The 12584-nt window shown below is 46.3% G+C and overlaps 1 protein-coding gene across 2 annotated transcripts in view; it reads left to right on the forward strand.

The window, feature by feature from the left end:
• TANGO6 (transport and golgi organization 6 homolog) overlaps positions 1-12584 on the forward strand; it is a 94160-nt gene that overhangs the window by 58580 nt on the left and 22996 nt on the right. For both annotated transcript variants that reach the window (XR_014465580.1, XM_083164788.1), the window contains exons 8-14: positions 979-1091; positions 1319-1495; positions 1682-1811; positions 2428-2616; positions 2706-2837; positions 10446-10808; positions 10884-10941. Coding sequence is in view for 1 of the 2 variants with exons in the window: in XM_083164788.1 (XP_083020914.1) it covers positions 979-1091; positions 1319-1495; positions 1682-1811; positions 2428-2616; positions 2706-2837; positions 10446-10808; positions 10884-10941 (1162 nt within the window). In the remaining variant the exon portion in view is untranslated. The remainder of the gene's footprint in view (positions 1-978; positions 1092-1318; positions 1496-1681; positions 1812-2427; positions 2617-2705; positions 2838-10445; positions 10809-10883; positions 10942-12584) is intronic.

Below are 12584 nucleotides of genomic sequence, written 5' to 3' on the forward strand. Positions count from 1 at the left end.
CGCAGTTCAGCTAAGATATATACAGGGAACGCGGTACATGTGAGTTATCCGGACGCCCGATTTGAAAATCGGGTCGGATCGGGCACATCGCATCGCATCGCATGCGACCATCGGATGCGATGCGATGCGATGCGATGCGATGACCCGATTTTTCCATAGGAATCAATGTTAAAATGGACTGAGTCCATTTTAACATGGAATTCAATGGGAAAAAGGGGTCCTTTTCATACCCCTACTATCCAAGTGGGCATGGAGTTGGATATAAACCTGTGGCGAGCGTAGCGAGCCACCGAGCCCGAAGCGTGGCGAGCGTAGCGAGCCCCGCGAGGGGACACGGAATACCGTCCCCTCGCGGGGCTCGCTTCGCTCGCCACGCTTCGGGCTCGGTGGCTCGCTACGCTCGCCACAGGTTTATATCCAACTCCATGCCCACTTGGATAGTAGGGGTATGAAAAGGACCCCTTTTTCCATAGGAATCATTTTAACATTGATTCCTATGGAAAAATCGGGTCATCGCATCCGATATCGCATGCGATGCGATGCGATGCGATGCGATATCGCATCGCATCGCATCTGATTGTATGCCTTAACTTAAGGCATACAATCAAAAAATCGGGCGTCCAGATAACTCACAAGTACCGGGAACGCTGCCGGTTAATCAGTAGATTCCATGAGGGCATCGCTGCATAGTCCCTCGCGTTCTTCCTTTTCCAAAAATATGGCGCATTAACACAGTCACTGACGACGTCTTCCTCACCCTTGAGCCCCGCCCCTTTTTCTGCTTTGGTGTTCATCATATTTCAGCATCCGTGCAGGAACCCACACAGATTATTATTCTAGAATCTTTTACTAAAATGGGTAAATATATATTTTCTCAAAATTGCAAGAGGATGAAGGAAAGCATGGTAGTATCAGGTGGGTGATTATTAGCGAATAATCACGTGACGCGCTCTTTGTGACTGGCGCTATGAATTGCAGGTATTTGTAGTCGGCAATGACACCACATCCACCATACTGAACTTCACCAGACAAGTCCTCCCAGTCGTTTTCTCCACCTACTGCTTCACTCGGCAGAACGCCTCCTATTTACGGTAAGATGCAGCAAGAACACTTGGGATTGGATCGTTAGTTACACTTGTATACCAGGTAGCACCCAGAAGCGGGATTATAGTTGTTGGTCCGATATTGGATACTGGCGGGAATCTGCCAGCGTATACACATGGCAGTGGGGCGGTATTGTACTGTGACCCAAAATGTTACTTTGCCATTGTTTGTGTCTTCTTCATGCTTTGCCCCATTTTATGCCCACTGCTCGCAGGTCTCCGTGCCAGGACATTCTGCTTTGGTACCTAGAGAAGTCAGACAGAGACTCGGCAGTGTCGGCGCTGGCAGGACTGACCAGTATGGAGTCCTCAATCCCCTCTCTTCCTCATTACTGTCACATCAAGCCCGGGAGCTTGGGCGGAGCTATCATCACTGTACGGGAAGACCAGAGGTATGGTCAGTGCTGATACTCGCCACAAGATGGCGCTCTAACCCACCAAGCTGTGTACAGCAAAACCAAAGTTCTGCTAATTCATACTGTGCGCTTAGCATGCTTTGCATACTGCAGTACACCAGTGAGTGAGGCAGGGGGCACCAGCCCTATGTCCTGATCATCTCCTCTTACTGCTTCTTCCAGTGACGATGACGATGACGCTCTGTATGACAAGGTGTCCTGGGACCAGTGGCGGATCCAGTGTCTGGTGGAGTTACTGTCTGTGAACCCTGGCACTGGTCTGGCTGCTGACTTCTTCCTCTACTGTCTCCAGGTAACTGTATAATGCACCTGCCAGCTGTGGGTACTCTGTGTGTCTGTAATGTCATTATTTCTGTGTTATTACATACATTCGGACAGTCGGGGGAATACGGGATTATTATTATGAGCTCTGGATTACACATTACATTATTTAGCTAATTTAATGATTTTACGTAGGGTGTCAGAAATAATATACCTTAGATGTGGGTATGGGGTGTGTAGGGTGGAGGGGAGGACAGATAGTGCATGTCCCAGGGAAGGGGCTGTACATTGGGTTAGTGTGTACAGTGGGGGACGTAGGCTAAGATAAGCAATAGAGCTTCCTTTGGGACTTCTGTAGTGTCTGTCCCAGAGTCTCTGCCTGTGGTACATCCGTATATAGGACAGATCACTGCTCATGGCCTTTATGTGGAGTGCTTTACATTATCGCGGTGTAGCTGGACGCACATTTCCCTGTTCTATTGCTAATGGTGCAGAGCGGTTACCTGTACAGACCCAGGAATGCACCATCCTGCCATCCTGATCATTACATGCAGAACCATGTAACTAGGTGACCAGCCGTTCGGCCTGAGCAATCAGGCGAGGTGCCCAATTGCCTTTCGTGATGGCTCCTCTCTGGCCCCATGTAGAAGCTGACCCCCATCACTGAAGGAAAGGAAGGTGCAGACCACAGCATGAGTCCAGGTGAAGGCCTCTGGGAAGTAGAACAAAAGCTTATACTCCATTATCACACTCATGAGAAACAGCTCCAGCTCCTGCAAGTTCTGTCTGTGCTGTGCGAGAGGATCTCCGACTCCATATTCACAGATGTCAAGCAGGTGAGGAGCAGCCTACTACACAGAGATGTCCCCTTCACCCCAGAGTACCCCCTGCATGCTCCATGTAACTGCTGGCTGTTTGTGCACAGGTGGTGGAATTCGTCCTGATGACGCTGGAGCGAGCCTGTGCCAGCCTTACCGTCTCCGAGGGAGGCACTGTGGCATCACAGACGCTGAGTATGGCGATGGGACTCATAGCCGCCATGCTGGGAGTCATTGAGGTGAGCACGGGAAGTCGGCGAGTGGGAGGCTGTTGCACCTGGTGCTCCGCTGAAATGATCTATTGGCTGATTATTGGTGGCGGACGGGGAACTTTCATTCACGGTAAAAGGGGGCGTATTAACTGTGTGGTTACTCCAATGTGGGCGTTTCAGATCGTCATGTGCGGTAATTGCGCTATTTATAATACTGAGTTGCTTTGTGGCGGCTGCTGTTATTTATTTATTTATTTACAGTTTCTTATATAGCGCAGCAGATTCCGTTGCTCTTTACAATAGTAAACAGTGATAAGACTAACTGGGTAACAACAGACAAACTTGGAGGTAGGAGGGCCCTGCTGCAAGCTTACAATCTATAGGGATATAGGGGGGAAACACAAGGACAGGCACCAGTAATAGCATAACAGTCCCACCAAGTTACAAGTCCAGAAGGGAAGCTACAATACATACATGCCTCGGAGGGTTATGCATGTAGAACTTAAATATGATAGGCTTGCCTGAAGAGGTGAGTTTTCAGGGAACGCTTGAAAGTTTGGAGACAGGTGGAGAGTCTTAATGTGCGTGGAAGGGTATTCCATAGGATGGCAGCAGCCCGAAGAAGTCCTGTAATAGTGAATGGGAGCTAGTGATCCGTACAGAAGAGAGACGCAGATCTTGTGTAGAGCGTAGTGGTCGGGATGGGAGATATTTTGTTATAAGTGCAGAGATATATGCTGGTGCAGTATGGTTAATAGCTTTATATGCAAGTAGAAGTGTTTTATATTGAATACGGTAATATACAGGCAACCAATGGAGGGACTGGCAGAGCGGATCAGCAAACGATGAGCGTCTTGCAAGGAAGATCAGCCTAGCAGCAGCAATTAAAATTGATTGCAGTGGTGAGAGTCTGTTCTTGGGAAGACCAGTTAGGAGACTATTGCAATAATCAATGCAGGATATAATGAGTGCATGGATAAGAGATTTAGTAGTATATTGAGTAGAGGCATCAGACCACTGGGAGAGGGCGAGAGAGGAGGTTAGAGAGAATAATTTTGAAGCATGCAAAGATGGTGGACTGTCAATAGCAATATTGAAGTCATCCAGGATGACAGTGGAGATGTTGGAGGATAAGAAATGGGGGAGCCAGGTAGAGAAATCTTCTAGAAATTGAGTTTTGGGAAGCCCAGGTGGGCGATAGATAGCAGCAACATGCAGAGAGAAAGGGGAAAAAACCCTAATAGAGTGAACTTCAAATGATGTAAATGTGAGTGAAGGAACTGGTGGTAGAGCTGAGTATGTGAAGGCTTGTGACAGTAATATACCAACCCCACCTCCTTTACAGTTACCAGGCCTGGAGGTGTGAGTAAAGTGGAAACCACCATGTGACAGTGCTGCAGGCGAGGCAGTGTCTGATTGTGTGAGCCAGGTTTCTGTAATGGCCATCAAGTTGTGAGAGATTAAGAGGTCATGGATGGATGTTAACCCCTTCCCGACATTTGACGTACATTTACGTCATGGTCGGGTTGTACTTCCCGACACATGGCATAAATGTACGTCATGCCATTAAACTGTCACCGCGTCTATAGACGCAGTGACAGCGGGACGATGTCTGCTGTCCCTGACAGCAGACATCTTCCCTCATTGCCCAAGGGGGGCATCGATGCCCCCCCCCCCCCCCATCGGCGATCGCTGTGATTGGCTGTTCAAATGTGAACAGCCAATTACAGCGTTTTCTGTGTACCGGCGAATAACGTCGCTCGGTGACACAGGGATCGGTGGTGATTGGTGCTGTTAAGTACAGCACCAATCACCACCGGGTGTAAGGGTGTCACTGGTGGTCACCCCACCTGCCCCCAAAGGCTGTGATTGGTCCGTTGGACCGACGGACCAATCACAGCCAATACACCACATAGAAAATACCGGAGACAGCCCTGCAGCCGCCATTCCGGTCAGGAACAGCGTGCAGAGCGGTCTCCGTGCCCATCTGTGCCCTTATACTGACCTGATCAGCGTTGGTGGCATCCGTGCTGCCAGCTGCTGCTGCTGCTTCCTGGTTGCTGTTACTTCCTGGTGCTTGAGCTGCTGCTGCAGCGTCATTGTGTCAGAGAATAATATTGTGTGATATAATTTTGTCTCTGCTGCCCCCCTTTTGTGCTGATCAGTATAAATTAACTGATCAGCAAGTTTTTTTGGGGTGCAGGTTTTTTTTTTTAAATATACCCTGTCAGGTTGCACAAAAAGTTGTGTGCCTGCTGCCCCTCACTGCTAATCAGTGTTGCATCACTGATCAGCAGTTGTTTTTTTTTGGAGGGTGCTGTGGGGTTTTTATTTTTTATTTTTTTTTACACCCACAGTGATTTTGTGGGTGTCCTGTGGCCGCTGAGCGCTGATCAGTGACGTACATCACTGATCAGCATTTTTGGCACAGGGTTGATCTAATTTTTTTTTTGGATCAAATTCCTGTTGCGTTTGACTCATCAGCAGTTTTTTTTTATTTATTTTTTTTGGAGGGTGCTGTGGGGTTTTTTTTTTTTGATTTTTTTTTACACCCACGGTGCTTTTGTGGGTGTCCTGTGCCCGCTGAGCGCTGATCAGTGACGGACGTTACTGACCAACATCTGTGCTCAATTTTTGGCGCAGGAGCTTTTTTTTTTTTTACACGTGTTAAAGCACTACATACACACTACATACCCCCCGTGTTGAAATAAAGTTTGTACCCCCCCCTACACTATACACGTGTTGAAACACTACACTTAAAAATAATAAAAATGTCCCAATCATCGCAAAGACTGTTTTCAGCGGAGGAGGCATATGCCCTTATTGCCTCTGACACTGACACAGCCAGTAATGCAAGCGATGAATTTGCATTCGCCTTAAGCTCCTCTTACACCTCTAGTGATGAGGGACCCCCTCAAAGACGCCCCCGTAGAGCAGCTGAGACCCCCCCCCCCCAATGATTGATCTCGTATGGACCCCACCACCAGACAATTTTGAGCCCCAGGTTCCTGAGTTTTTGGCCAACCCAGGAATCCAATTTGATACTACAGGCCTCAAAGAAATTGACTTTTTCAAAGTCTTTTTCTCTAATGATTTTATAAATTTAATGGTGGACCAAAGTAATTTATATGCCCAGCAGTTTATTGCTCAAAACCCCACGTCATCATTTGCTAGGTGGACCCCAGTAGATGCAGTAGAGATGATGACGTTTTGGGGTCTGGTGTTACATATGGGCATAGTTAAAAAGCCAGAAATTAGACAATATTGGAGTACAGATGTTCTGTACAGCACCCCACTTCATCGTATGGCCATGACCCGGACTCGTTTTGAGACGATCCTTACATTTTTGCATTACAACGATAATGCACAGTGCCCACCCAGAGATGATCCCACCTTTGACCGGCTATTCAAAGTCAGGCCGGTCATTGATCATTTCAGCGCCAAATTTGCTGAGATGTACATCCCCGAAAAATTTATTTGTGTAGACGAGTCACTTATACATTTTAAAGGAAGGGTTCAATTCCGCCAGTACCTTCCCAATAAGAGGGCAAGGTATGGCATAAAAATGTATAAGCTGTGCGAAAGTACCTCAGGGTACACCCACAGGTTTAGGGTATATGAAGGGAAGGACACAAGAATTGAACCGCCAGAATGCCCCCCCTCCCTCATAGGTGTTAGTGGAAAGATTGTCTGGGATTTAGTGCACCCCTTCCTGGATAAGGGTTATCACCTCTATGTGGATAACTTTTACACCAGCATCCCCCTGTTTAAGGCCCTTGGTTCAAGAGGTACAGCAGCTTGCGGTACTGTGCGCAAGAACCAAAGAGGCCTCCCAAAAACGCACGTTGCCCAATTACTGAGAGAGGGTGAAAGCAGGGCACAATCCACCGAAAATATGTTGTTGGTCAAATATAAGGACAAGAGGGATGTCCTTATACTGACAACAATTCACGGAGACAGTACCACCTCCGTCCCTGTACGAGGTACCAGTACCCACACCTCAAAACCTATTTGTATCCTAAATTACAATAAGTACATGGGCGGAGTGGATCTTTCAGATCAGGTACTGAAGCCGTACAGTGCCCTGCGGAAAACAAAAATATGGTATATGAAGCTGGCCGTGTATATCATCCAGATGGCACTGTATAACGCTTACGTACTATTCCGTTCTACCAGCCAGACGGGGACATTTATGCACTTTCAAGAGGAAGTCATAAAGGGCCTAATATTTGGGAACCAGCAGGCAGAGGGCCCCAGTACTTCTAGTACTGGCCCCAGTACTTCTAGTACTGGCCCCCCGTATTGTATCAGGGCAGCATTTCCCTAACGAAATCCCCTCCACTGGAAAAAAGAGCAGGACACAAAAAAGGTGCAAAGTTTGCTATAAAAAGGGAATAAGAAAGCAAACTATTTTCCACTGTGAAACTTGCCCCGACAAACCCGGCCTATGTATGAAGGAGTGCTTTAAAATATACCACACATCTATGGATTATTAGGTTCATCATTTCACCGTGCTTCGGGGGTCTTGCTAATGCGACATAGCACCCACCATTCATTCCACCAGAATCTGTGCTGCAAAATCCAAATATCACTCCTTCCCTTCTGAGTCCTGCCATACACCCAAATGGTATTTTTTGGTCACATATGAGGCATTACCGTACTTGGGAGAAATTGCGGCACAGATTTTGGGGTGCTTTGTCTCCTTCATTCCTTGTGAAAATGAAAAATTTGGAGCCAGAACTGCATTTTTGTGTAAAAAAATGTAATTTTTCATTTTCACAGCCCAGTTGTACCACAATTGGTGAAACCCCTGGGGGTTTGAAATATACACTATACCCCTAGATGAATTCCCTGAGGGGTGTAGTTTGCAAAATGAGGTCACTTGTGGGGGAGTTCCACTGTATTGGTGCTTCGGGGGTCTTGCTAATGCGACATAGCACCCACCATTCATTCCACCAGAATGTGTGCTGCAAAATCCAAATATCACTCCTTCCCTTCTGAGTCCTGCCATGCACCCAAATGGTATTTTTTGGTCACATATGAGGCATTGCCGTACTCGGGAGAAATTGCGGCACAGATTTTGGGGTGCTTTGTCTCCTTCATTCCTTGTGAAAATGAAAAATTTTGAGCCAGAACTGCATTTTTGTGTAAAAAAATGTAATTTTTCATTTTCACAGCCCAGTTGTACCAAAATTGGTGAAACCCCTGGGGGTTTGAAATGTACACTATACCCCTAGATCAGTGGTTCCCAAACTGTGTGCCATGGCTCCCTGGGGTGCCTCAGGACACTTGCAGGGGTGCCCTGGGTTGGTGATCCAGGACCAATTCAAATTATTAAAGGCTAAATATTTATGAGCAAAACAAGTGCTGGTGGCTGCCAATTATAAAATGTGTATAAACAGAAGCAACTCCTGCCCGTTACCACATAACTGACCCTAAGAATCACATATAAACCCAATCTAATAAATAAAAATTTGGCCTAGGGGTGCCGTGAAAATGTTTTTGATACTCTAGGGTGCCGTGAATCAAAAAAGATTGGGAACCCCTGCCCTAGATGAATTCCCTGAGGGGTGTAGTTTGCAAAATGGGGTCACTTGTGGGGGGGTTCCTAACTTTTAGCATCTTATGGTGCCTAGAAACCTACATGGTGCCTAAAAAATAATCTCATAAAAAGGAGGCTCCAAAATCAAGTAGGTGCTCCTTCTATTATGAAGCCTGTGGTTTGGTCAACGTGCACACTAGGGCCACATATAGGATATTTATGAACACAAAAGAATTGGGGGAATCAATTTTTAGTCACATTTCTCTAGTAAAATCTACTGTGTTCCTTAGAAAAATGTATTAAAATTGAAAATCTGCAAAAAAAATGAAATTTTGAAATTTCACCTACACTTTGTTTTAATTCCTGTGAAACACCTAAAGGGTTAACAAACTTCCAAAATGCTGTTTTGAATACTGTGAGGGGTGCAGTTTTTGAAATGGCATCATTTATGGGGGTGTCTCACATACAAGTCCCTCAAAGTCACATCAGAACTGAACTGGTCCCTAAAAAAATCAGTGTTTGAAATTTTCTTGAAAATTTGAGAATTTGCTATTCATATTTTAAGCCTCCTAGTGTCCAAAAAAATTAAAAGGAGGTTGAAATAATGATGGCAACATAAAGTAGACATATGGTCTTTGTTAGTTATTAACTATTTTGAGTGGTATGATTATTTGTCTCACAAGCAGAAAATTTAACATTTTGAAAATTGCTAAATTTTCAATTTTTTTACGACATTTTGGTATTTTTCACAAAAAAAAACACAGACTGTATCGACCAAAATTTACCACTAACTTGAAGTACAATGTGTCACGAAAAAACAATCTCAAAATCACTGGGATAAGTAAAAGCAAAAAAAAGTTATCCCCACATAAAGTGATACATGTCAGATTTGAAAAAAAGGGCTCTGTCAGGAAGGCAAAAACAGGCTGCGGCGTTAAGGGGTTAATATATTGCAAACACATTTAAGTTGTTTGGAGTGTGGTGGGAGGCATGTGATATTTATGAGGTTAGCCGAATTTCTAGGCATACAACCAGTAAACTCTGAGTGGGACAGGTGGTTTGGGCCTGGGTTTGGTGATATGTCACCAGCTAATAAGATTAGAAAGGAGAGATAGATAAAGGTGGATGTTTGTGTTTTTTTGTATTGTTGGTGGGATGTGGATGTGAAAGTACAAGTAGAGAAGTAAAGAGCTCATGAGTGTTTAGAAGAGGGGAGTGAAGAATAGAAGAGGCAATGTGTGCTGAGTGTCAGGGAGATTATAGGATGAGTGAAGTTTGGTAAGAATTCCATGTAATGAAATGAGAAGTAGCAGTTTGGTGAGCATGTTGTGATTGTGTGTATGTTAGAGATAGGGTTAAGTGGAGTTGGAAAGTATAGTAATAATGTGTGTTGTTTTTACCTTGCTTGATGTTGTTCAATGTTTTTCAACTGTTTTTTTAACTTCTTTAAAAGTAATATCACTTTGTAATTTATCACTTAGTATATTTCTAACTTAGAGAACTGAGTGCTGTTCACACCCTTTTGGCAAATGTAGAGGACTACCAACTAAATACATCTCCTAGCCCTTCTAGTTCCAGCGCTTGTGCTCCAAAATTATGGTCTAACTGCATTCTGGGGTGCAATTTTGGAAGTGACGTAGATGGTCACAGATCCCCAACATCTCTTCCAGGTGGCTCTTCTGTGAGGATGTTCTGAAGTTGTATAGAGCAGATTTCCTCCTTTGTAGATGCAGCACGGCAGCACCGACGTGTGGGATGCCGCCTAGTTATGGAACACACTCCTGACTGGCTCGTATCCCATACTTGAATGGCTGCAGGATACCAGGGGATGGCAATACTCCCTGCCCAGCCCTGAGTAAGTTGGCGCACAGGAGCCTCCTGGCAGAGAAGCTAATTACAGGACATGGTGCGGAAAAGCTTTCAAAAGATACACTTACAAGCAGCTTATCACCTCTTCCTTCCTTACAAAGCAATAAGCTGTGTCATACGTCCACAGTACCGGCCCGCCCTCAGCTCTCCTCTAGCCTCAAAGTGAGCATTATTTATTTTATGTGGCCCTAATGCCTGGCCTGACCGTCTTTTCTCCCCCACAGCTGACCTCAGCAGATTTTGGGCACCTGAAGAGGCTCCTCCCAGTGTTGGAAGAAGTCGCTCACTGCCACCCGGAGCCGGTGATTCAGGAGCTGGCGAGTGACCTGCGTGTTACCATTGCCACACATTGTGCTGTGCCACTAACACACCGGCCACCTACTGACCAGAACACTGATAATAAGGAGGCAAAACCGCATAGGCCAAGCAAGGACCAAGTAACATCAGGCCTGTGCGACATCCAGGAGGTGGTGAGCTCCGCGGCAGACTCTGACGTCCCCACGCGGGCGGCGGCCCTGCGCACACTCACGCGTCTGCTGGAGCAGCGGCACCCGGAGGTGTTGGAGCGCAGAGAACAGGTGTTGCAGGTAAGTCGTGTCTTTGGTGGCCATTAGGTGATGCTTATGGCAGAACATTCCAGTAACGCCCTCGCTTTGTTTCAGCTGTTTCTCGATAACCTGGAGGAAGGGGACCCCTTTGTGTACCTGTCAGCAATCCAAGGTAACCCCTCCCTGGCTTATCGCCATGACCTAACTAGGTAGCAATGTGTGTTTGTGTTCTTAGCAGATAATTGCCAGAATTAGTTAAACATTGGTGCTCCAGAGATGTAATCAAGTTGCAGGCGTATAATGTGGCCGATGTGGAGATGGATGTGTATCCTGCGAGTTATTGTGCTATGTATTCTCCGAAACCAAGTGTACGTCAGAACAAGCAGCGCAAAATTGGGCGCATTTCAGTTGCATCTCCACCTGGGGTGTTACATAGGTGTCTTCCATAGAGGGCGTGTGGCTATGGGCGGGACTAGGTGATAACGGGGCATTGTTACATAGGCATCTTCCATAGAGGACATGTGGCCAGGTGGCGGAACTGGGTGGTAACGGGGTGTTATATAGGTGTCCTGAAGAGGGTTTGTTGTTGCTTTTGCGAAGAACGACACCTGTGTGTACTGTGCTGTCCCGACTCCTCCTCCGTCCTCTCTTCTATGGTACGCCCCATGTAAGGAAGGGGTTCCAGTCATTAGCCCGACGTCGGGAACCCAACCGGCCAGACTCTGACAGCATGGCGAGCGCAACAAAGCCCCTTGCGGGCACAGTGGCTCACTACGCTCACCACCTATTCTATTCTCCCTCAATGGGGGTCGTGGAGGAACCCCACGAGGGAGAATAGTCGGGATCCGTAATGAAGCACTGGGGAACGCTGCACTGTCATAGTGGTGGCGGTCTCTGCAGTAGCCCTACAGTAATCGGCTTATATCTGGACATGGTTAGAAAGTAATGTGCAGGGAAGTGTCACACATAGGTCACGCGTTAGATGATGTCACACATAGGTCACGCATTAGATGATGTTACACATAGGTCACGCATAATATGATGATGTCAGGTGTATAATCTTACTCATGCACTTGACAAACTTCATTATTTGAACCGTCAATGAACGGTTTCATTAATTTCCTGTTATCATTACGTTGAAGCCGGGGATAGAACCACAAACCACTGGAGCGTCTCCTGGACCAGTTTTTCCACCACACAGGTGCATGTAACACCATTAATGTAGAACTGAGGAAAAGCTGGATCTGACTATGAATCCTAATCCAGCTCTGGAGTATGTTTCCGTGCGTTGTGCAGCTAATATCAGGCTAGTGATCCTGCCTGGAGTCTGTTCCTGTGCATTGTGCAGATAAACAAATGCTTCTTAAATGATTGTCCTAAATATTAGGTTTATGCTCCTTTGTCCCCATTTACATCCCTGTTTTGCTGTCGCTGTTCAGAAAAATCCATTTTGCAATGAAAATAATGTCACATATATGTAGACGCTGAAATTACACAGACAAGCCAGCGTCTCCTGTGTGTCAGCGTCTTACCCCGGTTTGGTTCCTCACTATTCATTGCTGATTACACACTTACACTAAGTGCTCCTTCCAGTGATTGTTCTCAGAAACAGCTATTTTATGTGCGGTTCCTTACACTCCGTTCCACTCCAGTGATTGTGGTAACAAGGCTTGGGGGGTAGAAGGTACAAGGAAGCAGTTGCCGGGAGGGGGGTGGGGTGGCAGCCTTTCATCTAACTCCTTAGAGGCCTCTTGCTAAACATTAATAACATACCTGCAGGGTGGGGTCCAGCTTCAAAGGAACCCGCAGAGGCAC

This window comes from Crinia signifera, chromosome 11 (assembly GCF_055691185.1).
Source record: "Crinia signifera chromosome 11, ASM5569118v1, whole genome shotgun sequence".
Classification (NCBI taxonomy): Eukaryota; Metazoa; Chordata; class Amphibia; order Anura; family Myobatrachidae; genus Crinia; species Crinia signifera.